The following is a 25,257-nucleotide window of genomic DNA, read 5'->3' as shown; positions in this document are numbered from 1 at the left end:
CATTCCATGCATTGCAGGAATATCTGAAAAGCTCAGGAGAATTTTCAACCAACACATCATACATGTAGATCTTACACTCAAGAATAAACTAATACAGAAGCTTGGCCACCCCAAGGATAAAACACCCAACGCAAACTGAGTAATGTGATATATGCAATTCAATGCAGTGAGATGTGCAAATCTGTACATTGATGAAACAAAACCACTTCACAAGTGCACGGCAGGACAAGATTCAGCGACCCATCTGCATTTGAAAGATAAAGGTCACTTTTTTGAAGACAGCAAAGTCCACATTTCAGACAGAGAGGACCAATGGTTTGAAAGAGTAAAAGAATCCATCCATCCATCTTAGAACTAAACACTCCTCCCTCAACATAGGGGGAGGAATAGGCCACTACTTATCTCCAGTCTACAACACAGCCCTTTCGCAGTTCCAAGAAAATTCCACAACCAATTGCACACTGATTCAGATGATCTCTAGTGCACGGATAAACCCCACAAGTGGCCTCAACAGCTTTCAGATAGAATGCTAACAAACAAATGGCTGCAAAGAAATACCATCCTTCCATCCCCATCCACCATCTTGTCAGAATCTATCCTTCCATCACCTCACCATCACAACTGATGAAGCTTGGTGGATATGAAAAAAAACATTTTTCTTCTTCCTCAAGGAAAAACAGTCCAGTTGCCTTTTGAAGAAGCACCTTTGAGATACCAAGCCTTAAGCATTTTTTATATTCCTCCAACTGCCAGCATGCTGTAAAACAGCAAGTCACTTACTCTATTTATTACATAAAAAAGCATATTTATTCTTTTTTGTAACAATATCTGAAAGTGTTGTAAGATCCTTAAAAAACACAAATCACAATAATTAAAGCGTCTTCTATTTAATAACAAGAAAATCCTTCCTTTGTTTTTGCTTTTTAATCTGCCAGATAAGAATAATGATCTAACATGATATGTTACTTCCAGAACAGAAACATGGTTTTCAGCTGGTTTGATGGAATACAAGGCCCTTCACTATGAGAAAGTTGGCCTAGTACAATGAAACCTCAATACTAAAAACTAAAAGAACATATTTGAAAACCAAGGGATTATAAGACATTTTCAATACAGAATCCTGTCAAGTCTCATTATAATGTGTCTGTGTGCATACAAACAGACACACACACATATATACATATATATCTGTATGTATGTATGTACTCTAAAGTGCATCTTTTAAGACTTGACGAGTGAAAGGACATTTTCAATTATAAAATACTTAACACAAGATATATAATAATTGTTAAATCAGAATGTACATTTTTAAAAACTAATGTTTAAATTTTGATTCACTAAAGAATAAAAGATGTCAGTTACAAGAGTGTTACATCATTCTTCAGAATTATAGAGCTTTGGATGATCTTGTTACTTGCAAGATTTGAAATACAGTAAAGAAAAACAGTTCAGTCACGGACCATAAAATTATGCTTAGATTTTGGGAAGCTTTGGTGCACTGACAACAGGATTGGAGTCCTGCAAGAATCTCCTTCCTGCATTCTTGTAGTCATAAGTACAGGTGTGAGTCTCTGCATAGCGATGAGTTGCGCAGAAGTTGTTTCCACATCTGAAGAAAAAAAACGAAGGGTTAGAAAATAGAAAGACAAAAACTAAAAAAAAAGTTTACAAATCTTCAAAACCAAGACAATAAAAAAGAGCAACTCAAACTCTATGGGCATGGATGTAAGTGGGTGTGTGAGTATACAATTATAAAAAGAACATTTTAACATTTCAAACACTCATATTCAACCTTTCTTTCTAGAACATATAATTTACTAGAAAAAAAGGTTAAATAAAGCAATAGAGACCACATTTCAATAAATTATTTTCTATTGTCAGCTTTTTCAAATCTTTGTTCTATGACTTTCTTGTCCAAGCAATTCCCCATTTTTTAAATATACTAAACCAATGGAAATTACTAGTTTAATTTTCCAATGTTTGAAACAACAAACCTGGCAGATAAGAGAAACTGTTAACACAGATTTTTAAATACTGTATTTTACCCTCAAAATGAGGTTCACAAAATATAGGCATTCTTCATCACTTTTTAATTCTGTAATCTCATCTTCATTTAAGAGGACTTTTGTTATGTTGGAAAACTGGAGTAAGAAGCACCAGTTGATGGAGGTATTTTATCAATAAAGATCAAAAAATGTTTTACAATTTTTAACTTTTTCCCACTGAAGATCAAAAATGATCCCTAGCTAAATACAGCATATTTTCAAAACAACAAACAATATTCCAAGAAGGAATAGGACAGGAAGTATAAATTCAATACAAAATGGCCTTAATGAATCATTTTATAGAAAAATGGAAACAAAACCATTCCACAGAGACATTATGAACTGATAAATTCTTTTTAGAAACAGAAAAAAAGAATAAAAACTAAGGAATCTCTATCAGATAAAGTCATAAAACATTCTATTAGGTCTCTTATGAGAAACTTCAATGGTAGACCCCTGTGGTGGTTGATTTACGACCGAAAATCTAGAAGGCATTTTTTTGCCATTTTGTTGCAAGGCACAGATCAAGACTCAAAGGGTTTCTTAAAAAAACAGAGAAGTGAGGGAAGCTAATGCTAATCAGTAAGGGTGGTAATATTCAATACTGTATTTGGCAAACTTGGAAAACTGCCATATAGCCTGTAATCCACAACACAAAAATTGACAATTCCAGAAAAAACAAAATAGATATGTAATGCTAAAATTAGTTGGGGTGGTTGTTGCAAAAATGGCAAGAGGCAATCCTATGTATGCCACTGTCCTGAATGAAAGGTAAAATATAAAACTAATAAATAATATAGAATATAAATCCCATAACAAACGCAATTGTGGAATAAAAAAAAAACAAATCACATTTGCTGTTATACAAACAAGCAGTCAATTCCAAACATATGACCCAAAATTACTAAATTCTGAATCAGAATCAGGTAAAAATTCAAGATTTAACTGAAGACTATATAAAATAATGGAGAGTTAGTGTGGTGTTACAATTAAGGATTAGGAGCAGGAAACCCCATGTTGTTCTCCTCCTGTAGGCATGGAAGATTGCTAAGTGACTTGGGGCCAGATCCTTCCTTTGAGCTTTTATCAGTAGCAATGACAAGCCAATTGTAAAAAAAAAATCTCTCACTGCACCAGGCTGAAGTCCAAGGGAAGAAGCAAGTGGATGAATGCTAAAATAAGCAGACTCTTCGGCCCAAACACCAAGAAAAACAATCGGCTAAAATTGTTGCCATTAATGTTTACATCCCAAAATCTCATTTATTTATAATAATTCTCTATTTGAAAAATTATTATTTTAGAGGGAATAAAATCCAATTTGTAAGGAAAACAGGACATTTCTTGATGTAAATTTAGTTCATGGAATTAGCAGTGAATACAATAACCCTTCAATTATAGTCAAGCACTGCTAAATTTAAGGTCACCTTCATATTTACATAGAGACAATGAAAGAGAATGACGGACAAGAAACCTGCTTCTGTTAATTTTTAATTACAGGTTGCATTTCTTTTATTTTAGTCTACTGGCTGAAAAGTGAAAGATTGGTCTTAACAGCATTATTTATATCAATAAATAATTTAGCACTTATCCCAATGAATCACTTTCTATTTGTTTTGCTTCAATAATGGTAAGTAGTTTTAGGATGCAAATTCAACCTACCTACATTCATAGCTAGTTGCTAATCCAGTTTTCTTTCCACATAGGAAGCAATGTTTTGCAATTTTCTTTTTATGCTGAATAGAACAATTCACAGGTGGAAGATGAGTGGTATCACCTGCTTTCAAAAAAGTAAAATATTCATAATTATTTTGTACATTTGCTATGAAATATATGATACAAGGGAAAAGCAGCTGCCAAGAAACACATATGGGTTTTTAAAAAATCAAAATATGGCATATTACTGATTTTCTCAGGCAGCAGTAAAAGTTTAATTTACCTTTTTTAAACAAGTTAATATAGTATATTAAACAACTGTAAAGTTATATTGCATATCTATTGGACCATACCTGTTAATTAAAACCTATTCATTTAAAAAACTTACAAAATTATTGTACTGATAGTTCTTCTACATCAATATGGATAATAGTATAGTGCTGATTTGCTAATTCAAAACCATCAACATTCATTTTATGCGCTGCTTGTGGTTTTTGAGAAATCAGAGTTATACTTGAGTTTACAAAGGCTATATAAAGCATCAAAAGGTTACTTCTCCAACTTCATTCCGTTTCTTCTGAATTAAGTAATAAAAAAAGAGAACTCAATAGAATGTTTCCATTCATAAAGACAAGATAGAGATAGAGATGATGCTAAGAGATAGGTAAACTGCTTCTTGCTTAGGATTTGTTTTGTTAAATATGTAATTTCAACCTGACAGCTAGTATAGTATTATAAAAATGAAATGTATGCTTTAAGCATTCTATGAACAAAAACAGGACAGGGGTTATTGGGACCTACTATGTGAATCAAAGGTTACTGAATATCTTATTTTGAGGAGACACAGATTGAACAAAGCTTGTTTAAAGGCCTCACATGGAACTTTTCTGTTTTACTCAATGGAATGGTGAAAGAATACAAGTTGGCATGTTAAATAAGTTCATGGAAATATTTGATAGACAATAAACCACAGTGATACTCTATAGTATAGAAGCTACTCTTCATTTGAAGATGGAGATAATGTATTTACAGTTTCATATAATTAAAACCAACAATGATATTTAGTTTATCTATATGTACTTAAAAGTTTGTGAATGATTTTTAATTTTCAGTATTTCTGCATAAATATGACCTAAAATGTGTCATGTGTTCTACATACAAATCATAAAACTAGATAAAGTTGTAGTTAAACAAATGAGTCAAAAGCAAACTGGTTCATTTATTTATTGTGGAAAATGATGTAAAGCTAGATGTTTGTATGTGGCAAAAGTATGAGAACTGCTAGGATTATCATTTAAATTATCATTTAGGATTATCATTTATAGTTCATTTAAAATTAGTCAGGTTTTTCAACCAATGGGATGATAATCAGCTGTAAGTGTGGAAGATTCTGTCATATTTAAAGAATAGAATTCTGGGTATTTTATCCTTAATTAAATAAGCCAATTCTATATTTCTTCCTTTTAGAATACAGAATAACAGAGTTGGAAGGGACCTTGGATGTCTTCTAGTCCAACCCACTGCCTAGAGTGGAAACTCTACACCACTTCAGTCAAATGGTTATCCAACATCTTCTTAAAAACTTCCAGTGTCGGAGCATTCACAACTTCTGGAGGCAAGTTGTTCCATTGATTAATTGTTCTAACTGTCAGGAAATTTCTCCTCAGTTCTAAGTTGCTTCTCTCCTTGATTAGTTTCCACCCATTGCTTCTTGTTCTACCCTCTGGTGCTTTGGAGAATAGTTTGACTTCTTCTTTGTGGCAACCCCTGAGCTATTGGAACACTGCTATCATGTCTCCCCTAGTCCTTCTTTTCACTAAACTAGACATATCCAGTTTCTGCAACCGTTCTTCATATGTTCTACTTCTAACCATCTTAATCTTTACTTTGTTCAAATACTATCATGTAATTTGATTTATCTTCATTTCTTGTTGTTCCATTTAACAAGCCTTTTTTGTAAATCCAACAGGAAAAAATTAACCAGGACACTCCCTTGGTTTGTCAATTGCAGATATAGTAAAACACCCTTTTCTAAACATTTCTCTTGGTCTGTCAATTGTAAACCAAATTTCAGTATCTCTATCTTGCCAGATAAAATTTGTTCTACATCCAACACATAAAACAATATTTCCCCCAAAAGTCTATTAAAAGCAGACATCATTACTAACACTGTTGTTATTTTGGCTACTATTTTCTGCTTCTATTCTTCCAAAGTTTCTTTCAGTATTTTTACTCTCACATTTTGCATCATCTTGGCCTGTACATCTTTCCTCTACCTAAAATCTTTAATCCACTATAGTTCCCATTTTTTGAAGTCATGAACTATCTACACGTAGTTCTTGACTTGTGGCCAGTTGTTCAATGACTGTTTGAAGATAGTATGGCCAGAGAAAGGGTGGTCCATAAAAAGCACTTCCAGCTGTCATAAAACATTATGCTGACCCACTAGGGTCACACAATCACTATCTGGGTACTTGACCACCTGTTTGCAGTTACAACTGGTTGACAAGCACTCTGAAATGGTACGATCGCCATTTGCAATCTTTTCTGCCGGCTTCCAGAGAGTCACTGGGGAAGCTGGTAGGGAAGGTTGAAAGCACCTGCTAAGAGGATTTCTTCTTGTCCCTGAATATCTGAATTCTGTTCTTGTACCTCGCCAAAGGAGTTCCCTTCCACACATGAAGGAGAGCTGGCATCATATTTCATATTATAAATCAACTTTGGTCTGCTAGTCTGTTCCATAATTTTTGCATGTTGGCTCTTTTTTTCCAGAACTGGTGCCTTCTTTTCAGATATTCTTGTTGGATTGTATTTGTAATAATAGATTGCTTTTTTAGTCTTTGTTTATTTGTGACAGGCAAGCAACCGTTCTTCCAGTGGACTTGCAGCTGCTGGTCAATAATTTTGAGTCTTATAGCCTCATTTGTCACCAAATGTCCAGAAACTCCAACACCTAATGCGGTGCTTGTTGACATTGGTGATGAGTGATCTGGTACGGGTATCTGTACACTTATATTGTACACTTATATTATATTGTATATTGTTTATGGAGAGACACATTACATCTGGCTCCTCTAATGGGATCTGCTCAGCATGGTATATGTCTCAGCTTTCTTCCCAAAGCTTCTCAACTCTTTCTCATACACCTTCTCTTCCCTGGGCATGCACTTTGTGCCTTTACAAACGTAACAGGACTTTCTGGATTGCCTTGTTAAGTAGTGAAATCATGTGACATCAAACACATTGCTTAGCAGTGGAAATACTGAACCTAATTGCAGTTGTAACTCATAAACTATCTATATTCTGTCTTACACTGGCTAGTTATGGAGACTGTTTTTCACACTGAATGGGAATTGAAAGCTGCGTATCTGCACTTGATGCATAGCAGCAGCTAATTGAAGGAGCCTCAACACTTGCAGATATGTGACATTTCATAAATCTATGATTTACAGAAAAGTCTTATACAATTCTCCTTTCTGTGTTTATTTAAATAGGGAATCACTATAAATGGCAATCTCTGAAGATTCCAGATTGGTTACTCACCCATTCTTTTTCCTGAAGCCACAATATTTCCATTCAATCCAACTCCAGGAGACTAAAATATAAAGGGTGGAAAGAATAATGAATGTGAACACAAGCAATGAATAAATGAATTAAAATATTTTAAATAAATTTCTTCTACAAATCTGAATATTAAATGTCTGATTGCAAACAACTGAATTCTAATAGTAGAGAGAAAAAAAAGAAATGCAAATGTGTTCTGTATACAACTTAATAAAGTTCATTGTATAACATGTAACTAGAGAATACAATTGGCTAGGACATCACACACTTTTAGCATAGCATAAAGGATTTTTAAAAATCCAATTAAACATAAGCATTAAATGAATTTGACTAACACTTATATCTCACTTGTTTTTTTCACAACTCAAGCTGCCTTCTACCATGGTACCTCAGTACTTATCATTAATTGGCTCTGGAAGGCACACGAGTACCAAAAATGATTTGTAAAATTATTTGTTATTTATAATCATGATAATTTCTGCTAAGCAATTTATTATTTTTGCAAACTTAGTCTGTTCCAGAGTTTTGCCCATATTAGGTGCAGTTATCCAGATCTTTTTTCTTTCTTTCTTGGAAAAGAGGTACAATATTTGCCTTTCTTCAGTTCTCCAGCACTACACTTGACTGGTATGATTTGTCAAAGATGTGAAAGGTTCTCAAAAATGAATCTTCAGAAATTCTTAGATGTAATTGATCTGGTACTGTAGTCTTCAGTTTCGTTGATGTTCTCTAACAATCTCGTTACTTACCTGCCTTGCCACTTCCTCCTTAATTGGTCTTCTTAGGTTCATTTGAACAGTTTTCCCTTTAGAAAGAAGACCGAAGCAAAGTAGTCGTTGAGAAGGTCTGCCATCTCATCACTTCTTACCATGTTATTTTTCCACAGTGGCCCCACCCCTTCCTTTCTTTTGTTACTGACATTGTTGACTTTAGCTTCTCTTGTGAGTCTAAATTCCTGTTGCATTCTAGCCTTTATGACTTGATATCCGCAAGTATTAACTACTTGCCATACGGTTTCTTGATAATTGTGTCAGTCTTCCATTTCCTTAAGCACATATGAGCACTTTCCATTGTTTCCTAGTTTATGCCTAGTTTTTCTTCCCAGAAGATTCATATGAGATTGTACAATTCTAGGCACAAAGTCATAGAATCATACGGCTGAAAGAAACCTTGGAGATCTTCTAGTCTAACCCCTTGCCTAAGGCAGAAGTCCTTATTCCATGCTGGAAAATTGAAAAAAACAACATTTTTTTCATTTCATTTTCCAGATATTCATGTATGTATGCCTTCATTCAGATATTTTACAGTTTTCAGTTGTTCCTCCACAACCCTTGCTATTTCATTCATTCCATCTTCCATAATCATGACCAGACAGGTCTACATATATTACCTTGGCATTGGTCAATCAAGATTTTCATCTGAATCTATCCTACGCCAAAAAGTTTTTATTTCTATGAGTTATTTAATCAATATTTACCATATTAAAAATAATATTGATGTATTCACTCTCACAATTGTTTGATGGGATTTTAATATTGTATTATTTTTTAACATAGGCTGGCAAATACTTTAGATTTTGTGAATCACCAGGGAACCTCAGACCACATTTTGCTATATAGTGAATGGAAGTGCCTCTTATTATTACTCTCTGATATATAATGAAATTGTCAAACAATGAGAAGAGAAATCAGCTTGGTTGAGTAAAACATTTTAAAAGCCAAATAAGAGGAAAGCTTGACTCATTATTATCTATAGTTATCCAACGTCCTTGTAATAGCAGGATGTGAAACTGTTCAGCATGATCACATCCTGGTGAGTGTGCCACAAGTATAACTAGAACTCAGCTTAAATCCAGAAACCATGTTCATTGTATTCTTTGCAAGCTAGGTTCACTGACCGCGGCCCTCTCGAGCTCTGTTTTCACTGGCAGAGGCACTGCAGGCTGGTCCTTCGCTATTTCCAGGGTGGCCTCACTGGTCAGACCTAAGCACCCTGTGGGCTTGAGTTTGATACCCCTGACATACACAAAAAAATATGAGCATCTTCAGGCAGTGGCATTATACCAAGAGGTTTTTATGTGAGCTAGAAAGGCTAAATTACAGAGTTACAGTTCTGCATGTAAAATTTTATATGTACTTCTTGCAGATGTGCTACAGCCATAGGGAGCTAAGAGATGGTGTATATATTATTAGTATCATATATTTATCGTGGTACTACACAGGAAGTCAACTTATTGTTCAAAATTGTTCAAAATTATGATGGAGTTAAACCACTTCCTGTTGCAGCACCGCCATAGTTACATGATCAAAATTACAACCACTTGCAGAGGTGCTGCAATGCCTCACACCTGCCTATCTCTCCCCCTAACCTTTAGTACTACAAGGAAAAGCACACACACACACACACACACACGCACACACACACGCTCCAGAAGTCTCCACAGTTGGACCAAAGCAGTTGCTTTGCAGGAAGTTCCAAACACCCTAGAGACTCCCACACAAACACACATGAACCCTCAAACACTTGGGAAACTCTAGCCCAGCAGAGATACCTGCAATTGTACCATGTCAACTGACCTTCACCACTTTCTTCATCTCACTATTTACTGAGGAATGTCCAGCCTGGCCCTTTCCGGGAAAAAGGAAGAAAAATAATTGAGGAAGGCAGCCACTTATTTGCAATGTCTTAAAATGCCCCTTTCCTCTGCTCCCAGGTGGGATGGAGCACCAGAGATGGTTTCAAGCATACTAACATGAGGGGAAAGGGTTCTTAAAGATACATTTTTTTTTATTTAATATATAAAATATATTATTTTAGCATTTATTTTTCTTGTTCACAAAGAGCTACCCTGGGTGCACCTTCTAAATAGTGGGACAAAGAACGTGGTGAAGGTCAGACGCTGGCATGGTACAGAGTATATGGCAGCTAGGGAGGCTTGTCTGGGCCTTCCCAGATGTTTGGGATGGCTGCTTCATACCACTGTGTGTCCTTGGAGCATATGTAGGTTATTCACGTTTCCAAAGGGCCACATGAGCCACCACATTACAATCTGATCCATGGGGCTTCCCTTGAGAATAAAGCATCACCTGCAGAATGCCCCAGTGCCATACTGTGTGACACGGAATGCTCTCTCTCTCCCTCCTTCTTAGTTGAGATGCATTTGACACCCTCTGAATTTCAATCCTATCTATGGTTCATTCTCATTTATTGTTTATATCACTGGTTCCCAACCTTGGCAAGTTCTAGGTTTGTGGACTTCAATTCCTAGAATTTTCATTAATGTCCATGCTGGTGGTGGAATTTTGGGATTTGAAGTCCACACACATGCAAACTGCCAAGATTAGGAAACAGTGGTTTATACAGTTTGGGTTTTGTAGAGATTTCCTGTATTTTCTTAGTCCTCACCAACATTGCTCTCTTGCATGTGGTCACTAATCAAATAAATAGAAAATATATGAATAGGTTCTGTAAAAGGATTCTTCCATTCAAGTCTAAGGTCAGATTATATATGAAGAAAAAACAAATTCATGCTTATGTTTCTTTTCATCTTTCCCCTCAAGCTGTGAGTGAGCATTATCTGGAAATTGTTACTGAATGACATCTGAACAATGTCTGTTTATCTTATAATTGGGAGGTAAATACCTTCAACCTCAGTGAAACATGTCTGAGAAACAAAAGTTCAGAACATATGCATTAGCTAAATATAGGATAAATATACAAAACATATTATCAACATGTTAAAATATAAAACTCACAGTTAATGAATATGTGCAAACATTTGAATGTAAAACTTTGAAAATAGAGTGTACTAATACACAAAATCTAAAATTGGCTGTCTCAATCATTTTGGAAATGTATTACGATTCTTCTAAGGGAAGGAATATTTATATAGTAACTTCATAGTAAGCTACAGTATATTAGAAAACCAGACATAATTTACAAATCTGTCTGTAAAAATAAAACATGACTAATCTGCCTCAGAAAAATGGCCATTGTTTAAAAAAAACTAATACATCCAAGAATGGAACATTTATTGAATGGTAACTTCAAAATTTTGAAAGCCAAAACTCAAGCTTATTAAAATATTGATATATATTGAGGTTTTCCAATTTGACAAGTTGCCAGTTTTGATTCTTGACCAATAAATAGGGAGTAAACCCTACTACAAGTACAAATCTCAAATAAATAAATAAATAAAGTATGAATACTTACTAAAAAATATCCAGGCATGTCATTGGGAGGAGAAGCCGTTCTAAAATTTTCTTCTGGAAAATGTTGAAAGTTGGTAGTTAATGAAATACCAGAAGTCCGAAACCTGCTTGTGCCACAGGAATTCGGTAAGCCATCTCTATTTGTGCTTCGGGTAAATGAACTTAGCAAACTTATGTTATTTACAGAAACAACAGGGTCTTTGGAAGCCTTAAGTGCTACTTCTGTGATATCTCTTGCTTCCACTTTAGAATGGGGATCAGGCCTTTTGCTAGGTAAATCCAAACCAATGCCATGAAATCTAGATGTTCTTGAATAAGAGGAATCTGCTAAACTGTGCACCTCCAATGACTGTAGAATGTTTGGGGAAATAGTGGGCCTCAAGCCAGCTTCTTCAAAATATTTGGAGTGAGCTTGAGATTTCTGAGGACTGTAATGCGCCATCTGTGATGAACAATGAAGAGGTGACAGGCGTGTTTTCTTCAGACTAAACTCATGAGAGTTAAAAATACTATTATCTGCTGTTGCAAAAGTCAAAGTTTTTGCGATGGATTTGTTTTGATGCTCTTGCGGTAACGGAAGCGTGGTATTCCCTTCTTCTGATCCAGGCATTTTGCTGTATGAGTCATTGCAAATTGATTCTGATACCAAGGGAAGAGACTCCTTGTTTGGTAGAACATTTTTTTCTGCAGTATACAGATTTACATTTGTGAGATCTGGATACAAGAAAGGACATCTTTCATTGGATGATATACTACTTTGTGCATTTTTTTCCAAATTTGTGAGTGCAGTTGTCACTTGAGGAACTACATTGTTTTCAGAAAGTTTTGCCTCTCCCTTTTCCACAGATGATACTTTGGAAGACAGTGCCATGCTGTTAATTGATTGAGATGGTGAAATATTCTCCCATTTGTCATTTTCTTTAAGAAAGTTTCTAGTAATGGATGGCACTTTTTTATCAGTATGTGCTAGGGTTGAAAAGGCATTTGGAGATATTCCTGAGTTATATAAATTTTCAGGAGGCAGACAGGATTGCCCAATATGAGGAAGTGCTCGTAGAAAATTATGACGAACAGCTGCAAGCGAGCCACTAGATGGATGAAGGACCACTGGAGAATGGGGGTTCACTTTGATCTTAGGCTATGGGGAAAAAATGGAAAAGTCATTAGTTTTAACTATAGTGCAACTACAGAAGCCCAATGTATTTCTCCACTGGTTTTGCACTGTAGCATTAACTCTCTTTTATATTTCAATTTGAATGATTTCATAATACTTAAATATTATTCGATATCCAGACTAAAAAATAACTTGCTTTCCTTTCAATAGTGATTCTAATCAGTAATCTCTATCCAATTGGAACAGGATTTTCAAATTTTCTCAGGCTGTTGAATCTATTTGGTAAAAAAAATCTGGATCAAAAGGCAAAAACCGGTAGAAAATAGATTGATTTCAAGTGAACTATTTTTTGTCCTTGGATTCTTGTCCAAAGTACTGTACTTGTCAATATGGTTCTATAGATCAGTTGGAAAAACTCTGGATTGGAATGATGAAATCATATTGTGATGAAAATATCACAATATTTAGTACTCATTAAAAATGACAGCTGGTGGGGGGGGGGGCAGAACTGACGTCACAACGTGTGATCTTGGAGCTCCAAGATTGCAGTTGATATTTCTGCTGCTGGACGGTCCTTTTGACCTAACCCGTCCCATAGAGATGGTGATAGAGAAGAGCACATTCTGCTGATCTCAGGCATACCGCAAAGTCCCTGAATGATCCAGGAGAAGCTCTTTTTTCTGATGACAGAGACACCGCCATAGAAGCTGCTGAAGTTGGGACAGCTCCAGAACGAAGGAAAGTGGAAGAGAAAGTGTGTCGAATTGGTGAGAAAATTTTATTATTAGAAGAGACTACCCCCCAAAAATTAAGTTAAATTAAAATTGAAGACAGAAGAGAGTAAGTGTGAGATTAAGCCATATTAAACTGAGTGTGGATGGAAGGAGAGAAATTCTGACAGAAGCATTGGTGATAACCAGTCAGGCTGATGGAAGGAACAGATGGAGGGTCTCGAGTTTTTATAAGATATGCAATGAGCAACAAGTTGCGAAGAGAAGTCCATACAAGACTTACAAGAAAGCAACCAGAATACTAATACTACAAATGGCAAGAGATATAAGACTGCACTATTATTGGAAGGACACAGGTTGATGTAATGAACGTTCATAATAAAAATCAAGTTAAGCTTAGTTAATTTTAGAGTATTATGTATAAAATGGAGTGATAATAGTTAGAGTCATTTAAATGAGTAACAATGATAATAATCTGTGTGTATGTATGTATGTATGTGTGTATATATAAGGAGGAGAACCTTGTGGCTTAGTGGTTAACACATCTGCCTAAGATGTAATACAGCACAGGTTCTAATCCCAGTAAGGGTATGGCTAGCTGATGAGAGCTAAATAGCTTGAAATAGATCTATACTAGTCTCCCTTTATTTATTTATCAGCACAAATACAACATATACACACACACACACGTTTGATAATATGAAATTTTATATAAATTGTAAATGAGGACTATGAGAGGATGCTTAAAAGTCTTGCTATTAAATACAATCAATTTTTAATTAGAATATGCTATAAAGATGAAATGTCACTGGATGATTTAAGAGGATGTAATGGAATGCCATTATATAGTTTTACTTTAAATTTAGAATATTTTATATAAAAGGATGTAATAAGTTATAGTCAAATGAATGTTTAATAATTATAATTTATATATATATTTGTTTAAATTGTAAGAGGGGTGATAAGTCAAATAAATGAGATATAAACGAGGTACAATAATAGTAATGAATATAAATATATTTGATTTAATAATGAGTTGAGAACAAATGTAAGTGATGACTATAGAAGGGATGCACATAAATCTTGTAACCAACCAACACACTACCTGTAATTTGTAATGGATGATGATTTTATGTTTTGTTTGTTTGTGTTTGTTTAAAAATAAAAAGCTTTAAAAAATGACAGCTGTTGATAGACTAAAAATGATAGCCTTCTGACATGGTAATTTCATGACACAGTCATGATGGTTTTTTTGGGGAAAATTACATTATAATGGGAAAAATGGCACATGATTGTGTACAGCTTATGTAAATTAATTTTGGATGATATACTGTGTATTGAGTAATATCTGTTATTTAAAGAGTCTTTTCATTGTTTTTTACTGATATCTGGAGATGATGTTATATTTTATGACTTTACCTTTTTATTAAGATTCATGTTTTCCATCTTTGCCTTTAGCAGCTTCATTTTATTCATTGTAATGGAGTTCTCAATAATCTGTTGCCCAGAAGGAGATATTTCTGTGTCTTCATCGTCATCAGCATACAAATTATAAACAGAACCACCACTGTGGCAAGAAGAAAATTCAGATGTGGTCTAGTACCGTACATGTTAACACTTTGTAAGTCAGAATTACAAAAATATAGCAAAAGAGTTTCTGAAACAAAACAGTGATATTTTTATATTTCAAAAGCATTTTTACATCAAATATCTTTTAGATCTAATTTTTACTTGAGAACCTGTCCTTATATGTGCCAAATGAAATAGCACCTTCTAATAAAAAAGGGACTCTCTCTATATGTGAATATGTACACGTGTAGGAAAAACACTGTAGACATTTTTAATGAATGTAATAATCTCCTTTTCTCTTTTCCTTCAGATACCATTCACTGGTCCTTTTCCATTGTTTAGTCAATACAAATATATTAAAAATCAACCAGGACCAGATATTGTTATCACACAATTGGCATTAAACAATTTTTGAGAATACATGTTCACCAACGAGTAAAAACATTTTTATTCCTATGGGCTTTTAGATTTTAAGTAACATTAAGCAAGCTTTAGTAATATAAGAGATTGTTCTCATTCTAACAATGCTACTGTAATTGGGACAGCTAGTTTGCAAGTTTACACATTTGCTGAACGTGATTATTAAACAAGGGCCACCTATATTCTTCTTATATTTATATGCTTTATTTATTGTTTGAATTTTTATTTTATGTTTTAACTATAATTCTGCATTGCATTTTTCTATTTCTATTTTTCTTAATATCAGCCAATCTGATCATTATTTTTGATGCCCTAATTTGCTTAATCTCTCATTTATCATAGCAACATTTTTATTCTTTATTATGTACCTTGTTTTCTGAAAGTTCTTCCAGGAGCAGAATGCACTGGAACCTGACTTAATTGTAAGTGTGCTTAGATTTTTCAGTAACATTTGAATATCCTTAACATTACAAATAACATACCTTAAAGATTCAGATAATGGTGTTAAAGTTCCATCTCCCCTGTCCACAACTCGAAAAAAGTTCAGCTGGTCTCCTTCTTGGTAGACCAAGAATGTAACATGTTTACTGGATGGAACCTTTTCCCAGACATCATCTCGACATGGCCCCATGTATTCTGCTATTTCTTTAATTGGGTCTTCCAAAGGAACTACCAAGAAAAGAAACATGAAGAAAAAAGATGGTTTGAAAGGGACTACGTTTTCATCTGAATGCTGACATGAAGGACATGTTTACAGAAACTCTCGTTTCTAATAAACCAAGTAAAGCATTATGCAACCTTATTAAATAAACCAGATTTAGTCACAAAATCCTATTTTAAAATAGAAATAAAACTGGCTTGAGGGTGCTGAATATCAACTAACATTTCTACTGCTTTACAAAAATTATATTAGGAAGATCAGTAACATCAAAAGCATCATGGAGCATATAAGATCTCAGATACAGACCAACAGCGCCCTTCCCATAATTGCATAATTCTCTAGAAAAGTGTTAGCTATAATCTTCATAACCTGGTATTTTCTCCAAGTCTTGCTGATGTACTACAATCCACAATTCACAAGTTAGGTGTTTCCATTCAAGCATAAAAGTGACATAGTGAAACAAATAGGAACAAATTTGTTGTCACAGCCATGAAAACATGTGACAAAATTGTGTACAGGTGGTCCTTGACTTACAATCGTAATAATTGAGAAATTAAGTGGATCAATACATGACTGCACTTGATTTTATTAGCATTTTTGTGGTGGTGATGGTTAAGCAAACGTGTTTTCCATAATGGGTGTTTTTTTGCCAGAAACCAGAAGCATACACCTCAAATACCCCTCAAATTGCCAAAAATCAGTATTGGGTGACTGAGATCACGTGACCATGGGTGTATGTGTTTGCAACCACTTGAATTTTGAAACAAAGTACCATATTTTTTGGAGTATAAGAGACACCTTTTTCTCTCAAAAAAGAGGCTGAAAATCTGGATGCGTCTTATACATTGAATATAGCATTTCTTGCTCCCTGAAACTCCGCCCCTTCACCAAAATGGCCGTGCATAGCTTTTAGAAGGCTTTAAGAGAACTCCTGGGGCCTGGGGAAGGCAGAAATGAGCAAAAAGCGGCCCGTTTTTTGCCCCACCCCCGCCTCCAGCAGCACTCTATAAGCTTCTTAAAGGTTATCCATGCCCTTTTTAAAAAAAAAAAATGGGCAGTTTTTTGCTCCTTTTTGCCCCCCCCCCCCCCCCCGAAGCACTTTACAAGCCTCCTAAGGGCTATTCATGCCCCTTTTTTGACAAAAAACCCAGGCCGTTTTCGCAAAAAAAAAACCAGGCCGTTTTTTAAAAAACAATTTCCTCTTCCAAACCTTGCTGCGTCTTATACTCCGATGCGTCTTATACTCCGAAAAGTAGCTGTGGTACAGTTGTAACTTCAATAGTCACTAAATGACCGGTCATTAAGTAAGGACTACTTGTACTCTTTTCTTCCATCAGTCTTGATGAGATATAATAATGTTTCATTAATGTTCACTAGAACACGTTCTCAGTATATTGGTTTCAGACATATGGTGTGAAATCTTTAACACAGAACTAAACCAGATTCAGAGGATCTAATGGGCTGTAAGAATAACCCTTGAGAAAAAAGAGGAAAAGCTGCAACCAAGACAATGGTCAGATAAAAAAATGTTAAGTCCAAGACAAAAATGGAATTTAAGAAAATTTCTCAGCAATAACCTTCCCTTGTTTTCTTAAAAATAAAGGGAGGCACTTTCTGGCTTGCAAGATTCTGTTACTATAATCCTAAAAGTAAAATGAATTTAAAAGATAAAATGAAAGCAGTATTAGTATTCAGAGCTTTGATTTTTCTATTCTTGTCTATCTTGAAGGATTGACAGAGAGAACAGATATTTATATTTGCTGAATTAGTCATTTGGAAATTCACCAGTGCTGTAACATTTAATGATAAAACATCAGTGTGCTCTACCAGTACTTTTTGTTATAATTTAGAAGTTGCAACTTATTTAGATTAGGCTCATAGCTTGAATTGTATACTACAAATATACTTCAATAACTGATTGGAGTAAGCCCAAAAATTAAACTGGATTTTATCTATTGATTTTAATTACTTAGGAGTTGCAACTTTTCACGTGAAGAAATGATCTCAAAAATTGTCTATGCAAAATTGTTTATGTCTTTAATATGTAGAGAAGGCTCAAAAAACCTTGTTGGATGAGAAGAGGTATTTTTACAATGGTTGCAGCATCTGATGAGATCACCTGATCATAATCTGTAACCTGCCCAGGTGGCTTCTGACAAGCAAGGTCAATTGAGGAAGCTTAACAACTATGTGATCCCCTTACCTATGGTAAAAAAGGGTCGCAAAATGGGGTCTGATCACATAATGATTGCTTAATATCTACATCAGTGACCAAAATTCCAGAACCAATTGGGGTGTTAAGTGAGGACTACTTGTAATTAGCTTCCTTGCAGCTGCTTCTTGAAATTGACAAGACCCTAATATTTAATCCCTGTAGCTAGCATGTTAGGAAAATAGCCAATGTCAGTGCATTCCTTTGGATGTGTATTGCCCACTGTGTGTCTGCTTTCAAGTACAATTCCTTCAATTAATGTATATACAAACATTAATTTTCTTAATAAATCATCCTCATCATCCCAGTGCTGGGGTGAACATTCCACCATGAGGGAATAGAGGAAAAAGGATAATAAGATTTGCCTTTTACCCGGCTTCAAGTTTTGAAAAAATTTCTTGTAGTTTGGCCTTATCCATCTGTTTGAAGTTGCAGCCTTCTATCACTCTAAAACATAGGAAAGCTAATGTACAATCAGAAATACTGTTGTGGTCAGGTGTTTTTTTCCACTTTGCTTATTGATCAAACTGCTGGTCCCAAATGTGGTAGCTAAATGGGAATTACCTTTATAGTGCATATGGTAGTATGTTATTAAATTAAAACAGAAGGGAAGATAAATCATATACTGTACTAGCCCTAATCTTTTCCCATTCATTAGGAAATGATAAGCATAATTTTAGTTTATGCTCTCTATAAAAACACAAAGATTAAATATAAAACGGCCTACCTCTTTTTGTATTAATAGGACCACCACGCATTGCTAAGATCAGCTTCAAAGTACATCCTTCTGAAATGCTGTAAACAATCAATCAGACATATTTTGTAAGTTTTTCTTCTAAAAAGAGTGCAGAGAAAAGATGATTAGAAGTCTGGAGACTAAAACATATGATGAATGGTTGCAGGAACTGGGTATGTCTAATGTAACAAAGAGAAGAACCAGGGTTGACATGATAATAGTTTTCCAATATTTGAGAAGCTGTCACAAAGAAGAGAGGGACAACTTATTTTCTAAAGCACCTGAAGGCAAAACAAGAATTTAACGGATGGAAACTTATCAGAGAGATCCAACCTAGATCTAAGGAGAAATTTCCTGTTAGTGGGAATAATTAATCAGTGGAATGACTTGCCCCCAGAGGTTCTGGGTGCTCCATCACTGGAGGTTTTTAAGAAGAGAGTGGACAACCACTTGTTCAGAATGGTATAGGGATTGGATTAGAACACCTCCAAGGTTGCTTCCAACTCTTTTTTAATATAATCAAGACATATTCAGAAACACTTGAATAATCACATTTGAATACTCACTGGTAATCATTCAAAGAATAGTCATCCTCCAACTCCACATTATTCCAGATTAAATGCTGCTGAGATACAGGGATACCTTGAAATATTAGTAAAATTGAATGGATATATTTACTTTGTAAAACTATAACTAAAATTACTAAAAGTTATTTATTTGGATATATATTCCTCAGAAATTATCACATTTTAAATGAAAAACATGATTTTAATTTGTATGATGAACAACATTCCTGACTTAAGCTCCTTATTTTTAGGGCCAAGATTAAATCCAAATAATAGTAAAAATTGCCTTTAAGTAAGGCAGTTAATACCAGTTGGTTAGTAGTAAGAAATAACAATAATCTTATATTACCTCACCAAGATCAGGGTTAATTTCATTAACTACTGCCCTACAATTCCACAATTTGATCAAGGTGGTATATATGATTGTTCCTTTCATCTTATCCTTGTAACTCAATGAAGTAATTAGGCTGCAAGTATTATAAGACATTTGGTAAAATTCACTTGGAATTAAGGATTTGAAAATATTTTTTCCAAGTCAGAATAATCCACATTAACCCTAAGTAAGGGCTTGTCAAATTAGTCCTTAGATATTGCATTTACAACAACATGGAATTTGTAAATGAGGAATGAAGACAACGATCAGGTTTATGGTCAACATGCAGTATTCTGAGAGAAAATGCAGTAATGCTTCTCCTCACTTAATGAAGTAATTTGCAAATTACCAGCATTTTATTCTGCTTTCATTTAATTACATGAAAATGATACTTAAGAGAACTGTCTTAAATCCAAGATTGTTATACAATTCATGTACTATAGTATTTGACTGCTCACTGCTGTTTTCTAACCTCCTTTCTCACTGATAAGGTAAAAATGTTGTATTTCAATGTCGCTGCAAAGGTTTGGATTCTTTACATAGGAGACTGAGCTGGTATGGGTGAAAAATGCTAGGAAATTTCTTTGCATAAGTTGGGATATGTTTAAAACAAAAAAATAGCAATCAGTTTATTAGCTGTCCAATAGGCTGCAAAAAGCAATTGTAAAAAAAAATCTAGAGTACCTGTGTACGAGTGCAGTGAGGAACAGGAAAGGAAGGTGCGGGGGTGCATTCCTCTGTACAAACGTGGAGATCCAGGAAGGAGTCTGCCGGTGGGTGTGAGCATGCAAAGGGTGAAAGAGGGTGCTGGTGCATGTAAAGAAAGGATGGGCGGCCGGGGACACATTTACCTGGGCTATTTGTCACATTTCCTACCAACTTCCCATTAATTTTGCTAATGGGAAGCTGGCGCAGAAAATCAACAACAATCCTGTTATTGAAGGATGTTGTAACCAATCATAACTGCAAGCTGGTTGCCAAGCACTCAAATATTGTTCATGTGACTGTGGGGGCATGCAACAGCTGGAACTTCAAGGGCTGGTTCCTTTGTTAAGCACCACTGTAATTCCAAACAATTGCTGAACGAATAATTGTGACTTGAGGACTACTTGTATTTTTTGGTTAATTTTCTGGTGTATTGTGGAATTCTGTAGACATAACATGCAGGTAGCCCTTAGGTAATAACCACTGGGACTGGGAACTCTGTCGCTAAGTGACATTGTCATAAAGCCAAAAAATATTGACATAATGCAATGGATAAAAGAAATAAAATAAAAAGTACTCTCTAATAATTACTTATAAATCTATGGCCGTAATAAGTGCTTCACTACAATGGAATGCTGAAATTTATATCATTTTCATTATATTATCTCACATTTCAAAAATGAATTGATATGATCCATTATAAGAACGTTTTTGAGAAGGATATTTGAAGAAGAAACATTACAGATGGACCTCACTTATTAATTGCCTTATGCAGTGATCAAAGTTATAATGATGCTGAAAACATAACTTTGCAACAAGGTGCACACTCAGGACATTTGTAGCATCTCTTTGTCACATATCTGCCACTAGTTAGTACATATAATGGGCCTGGTTGGTTTTTGTCCCCTCACAGAACAGAGAAGTTGGAGAGAAAAAGATTATAAGATAGTAAGCAGATACACAATCAGGTACACACTGAAATGAATCTGCTAGTCTGGCTGTCTGTCTACTATGCTCAGGACTGGGAGCTGGGAGCATGCTGGTGCTAGAACATTCCTTTGGATCTGTATTTCCTACCATGTGACTGCTTATACTGTTCCCTTTCTTTCCAATGAATCTAAATACAAACATTAATTTTCTTTTTGCTAATTATTCCAATGAGCATCTAAAAGGGTAGGGGAGAAAAAGGAAAACTTGAGCTAAAATCAGTTGTGATCATATGATTTCCTTTAGTGACCGCATCACTTAGCAACCAGGTTGCTGGTCTCAATTGTGATAATTACATGAGGACCGCCTGTGTTTGCGAAAGGTATCCTACACAGAACAGTCATTCATCATCCTTACCTCATATTGTTGATTGACAAATGTTATTATAATTTGAGCTTTTATAAAAATACATTTGTACTGATATTTTGACCCAAGCAATTATATATTTGTTAAATTTTCATCCAAATTTATTTCAAGAACATCAATATAAAATATTTTATGTTCAAATTTTTGACCAGACATTTAATTCTGTTGGTATTCCCTCTAAAATTGAACTTTTAAATTTCAAAACTAAACCCTGATGTAAAAAGAACATGTACCTTCCAGTCTCTGGATTTTAGCTTTCACAGAAATAACTGTTTCGAAAGGAGACACTCGCAATTCAAAGCATGTTCCTGTAAGAGTTTCAATGAAGAGCTCCATGGTCTCATAGAAAGTAAGTTTGCAATGACATGATCCAACATTATCCTCATTGAAGAAAGGGGGCTCCTTCTTGCTGGCCATTCTAGTTAGTATTCCTTGTGAAAAAAATCAGTTGGGCATTATATCTCAATTTTAACTCAAGTCAGCTCTAAACAGGAAAACTGGTTTTGTTCATGTTTCAAGGTTAAGAATCATACAAGATCTGTTGTCATAACATTTAGGAAATAACATTAACATCTATTAAAAGCATTCTTTAGTAAATGTACTAAAGCAACAAAACAAATTTCATTCTTTTTCCCCCCACCAGAAGTACATATTTAAAGGCAAAAAATGTAAATACCTGTAAATAAATGACTTCTTTCACTGTATTAATTTATAATAACAGAAAGAGTACACAAAAATTCAGAGCAATTGTCTATGGAGATTCTCAATCATCCAGGTCACGGTTGTGCAAAAGATGCTTTTCAAAAGGCTACTCAACTTTCTTAGCTTTTTTCCTTTGAAAACGTTTCACTTCTCAACTGAGAAGCTTCTTCGTGGGGAAAGGAAGGATTTATATTCCTTATATTTATATTACAATTCAGAGCAATTCTTCGCATGAAAATACAATAAGTCTCACCAAAGAAAGATAATTAAGATTTTCCTTACAAAAAGACCACTTTGGTGCAAGCAAATAAGTAGATGGATACCTACATTACACTAATAATTTAGGAAAGTGAATCAACTAAGATCAATTTTGTAATAGATATCTTAAAAACATTTCCAGCCCCAAATTCCTACATGTGTGAAGAATCTAAACATTTGGAAGGTTAGAATACTGTTCCTGGGAAAACAAGCCAATAGAGAAAAGCATTTCCATTAATGTCAACAGCCAATTCTCAAGCAATAAAAATAATAAAGATCAAGCGTGGTATAATGATCATTACAATTGGAAATTCTAAAACCACAGAAGATAAAAAAACTATTATGTGAATCATTTATTATTAGAAATGGAAGATGTTTGTACTCCTGCCAGCAGTGTACTCAGAATATTCTACCTATGCTGAATGACACAAATTGTTTCCTGTATGTTTTTCCAAAAGCTCTTATTGCAAAATAAGATGCAGAACTGCACTAACATGTTTGAAACACAGCGAGAATTCAGTTACTGAGCTACAATTGCCTATTTTGGTCTTGCTGATCGATCCCATGCTAAGCACTCTGGAAAATCACATACGTGATTTCACAAACAATCAAGTAGTAGAAAACTGTTATTGTTTCCATGGAACCAAAGAAACTGATACGCTCTTGTGATCTTTTTGCCTTAAGTTAACATTAGGTTTTCAGCTTTTTTTGATGGGCTGACAATCTATCAGTTGTGTCAAAATGATTCTTGCCCTCCACCATGCATAGTCATGCAGATATATTAACCCTCTGCATTACCAAGTCATTTATGTCCTTTTATCTCTAATAATCACTACAGGTAATCCTTGACTTATGACCACAATAGAGCCCAACATTTATGTTGTTAAGTGAGACATTTGTTGTGAATTTTGCCTCATTTTATCCCCTTTCTTGCCACAGTTGATCAGTAAAACACTGCAGTTGATATATTAGTAACCTGGTTGTTAAGTGAATCTGGTTTCCCCATTGACTTTGCTGATCAGAAGGTCACAAAAGGTGATTAGATGACCTTGGGACAAAGCAATGGTCATAAACGTGAGCCAGTTGCCAAGTATCTGAATTTTGATCATGCGATTATGGGAATGCTGCAAAAGTCGTAGCTATGAAAAATAGTCATGTCACTTTTTTAAGTGCCGTTGTAACTTTGAACGGTCACTAAATGAACTGTTGTAAGTCGAGGGCTACCTGTATATTACCAAAGGTTATTTATGTTCTTTATCTCTAATCATCACTACTGTATATGCCACACTGAAAAATAAAAAATAAAATAAGCTCCAATGTTTGAGTGTACACAACTATCCAGCAAAAGAACCGGGCCTTTTCTGACTCAACCCTCCTCACTCCCATCTACAATTATAGAGAATAGGCCAACGTGCAGAATAAATAAGAGCCTTTTTGGTATGATTATTTAACCCTGGTGCCAACTCCATTTGCAGAAACAGCCTTCCCCCGCCCCCCCCCCCCCAGGATCGGGGAAATTAAAAAAAAACAACTTGCTAGTTGCGACCCTTTCTGTTCTTACGGCCAGGGCGGGAAAAAGCCCCGAAACCCAGGAAACGATCAAGAGGACGCCAGAAACAAAAAGCCTCAAGATGGAAGCGCCGAAGGGAACTAAATTGTCCTTTACAGGACTGGGCTCTTTCGCCCCTGGTTTTGCCAGCAGGCCCTTCCCGGGGAGCCTCTCGCTTCCCAGCTCGCCCCGAAGGGAAGAAAGCAGCCTCCCTAGTCTAACTGCTCCCAGGCCAAGGAAGATAACAGGCCCCACTTCGGAGCCTCCATTGAAGCTTTGATGGCCACCGGGGCACCGGCTGGTGGGGAACGCTGAGGGGGGAAAGAGGAGAAACGGGCGGGCGCAGCCACGCCTGCTTCGCCCCCCTCCCCCAAGGCGGCCAGGTGTGGAGACCCGTCCTCCTCACCTGCCGTTTCCCGCCACGCAGGGCCCCGAGGGAGGGGCCGACGCGCCGCCTCCCCCCTTTCAGGGAGCTGCCGAGGCAGCCATGGAGCGGAGAAGACGATGGCGAGCGGAAGACATTCAACCTCACGGGAGGGCCCGTTCCCTCCGCCCGGCGGCGAAGGGGCGGCGCCTTAACCCGCCCTCTCCCGCCCTTTGTGACGCGACAAACGGGCGAGTCCGGTTGCTTAGGGACGCGGCGCTCCGATCCTTGCGCGGCTCGGAAAGTGGCAGGAAGGGTTGGCTCTGAGCGGGGTTTGGCGCCTCAGCTGAGGCAACGCTTCGCCGGGGAATTCCGGTGCTGGAATGCGGTGCCACCTCCCCCCCCCGCCCCACATATATCTTCTTAGGCCCGGGACGCCTTTCACCCTTCATTTATTCGTCGTCAGTCCTC

At 35.8% G+C, this 25,257-nt stretch overlaps 1 protein-coding gene across 7 annotated transcripts; it reads right to left on the bottom strand.

Moving 5' to 3' along the window:
- Positions 1–867: 867 nt before the first annotated feature.
- ZFAND4 (zinc finger AN1-type containing 4) lies at positions 868–25,008 on the bottom strand. Of its 7 annotated transcripts, none has more exons than XM_032226385.1 (10): positions 24,829–25,008; positions 22,147–22,344; positions 19,483–19,558; positions 18,908–18,975; positions 15,790–15,976; positions 14,738–14,885; positions 11,475–12,611; positions 7,242–7,293; positions 3,705–3,822; positions 868–1,609 (listed from the first exon to the last, which is right to left on the bottom strand). In XM_032226385.1, exons 2-10 carry the CDS (start codon positions 22,328–22,330, stop codon positions 1,474–1,476), a joined length of 2,106 nt encoding a protein of 701 aa, XP_032082276.1. In that variant the 5' UTR covers positions 22,331–22,344; positions 24,829–25,008; the 3' UTR covers positions 868–1,473. The 7 variants fall into 7 exon arrangements, 6 of the variants coding, with proteins under 6 accessions (XP_032082276.1, XP_032082273.1, XP_032082277.1 ...); XM_032226382.1 differs by having other exon boundaries at positions 3,709–3,822; XM_032226386.1 differs by having other exon boundaries at positions 3,705–3,819.
- Positions 25,009–25,257: the final 249 nt, after the last annotated feature.

This window comes from Thamnophis elegans, chromosome 11 (assembly GCF_009769535.1).
Source record: "Thamnophis elegans isolate rThaEle1 chromosome 11, rThaEle1.pri, whole genome shotgun sequence".
In the NCBI taxonomy this organism is placed as follows: domain Eukaryota; kingdom Metazoa; phylum Chordata; class Lepidosauria; order Squamata; family Colubridae; genus Thamnophis; species Thamnophis elegans.
The sequence above is the reverse complement of the archived record's forward strand: the minus strand, read 5'-3'. Positions and strand labels throughout refer to the sequence as shown.

What these genes read in the sequence shown, in the direction of transcription:
- ZFAND4 (XM_032226382.1), bottom strand. Translation starts at nt 22,330, where the DNA reads ATGGCCAGCAAGAAGGAGCCCCCTTTCTTCAATGAGGATAATGTTGGA. An exon ending in CCATTATCTGAATCTTTAAG is followed by an intron (nt 14,886 to 15,789) that starts GTATGTTATTTG and finishes TTCTTGCCACAG; the next exon opens with TGGTGGTTCTGTTTATAATT. An exon ending in ACATGAATCTTAATAAAAAG is followed by an intron (nt 12,612 to 14,737) that starts GTAAAGTCATAA and finishes TTTTCCCCATAG; the next exon opens with CCTAAGATCAAAGTGAACCC.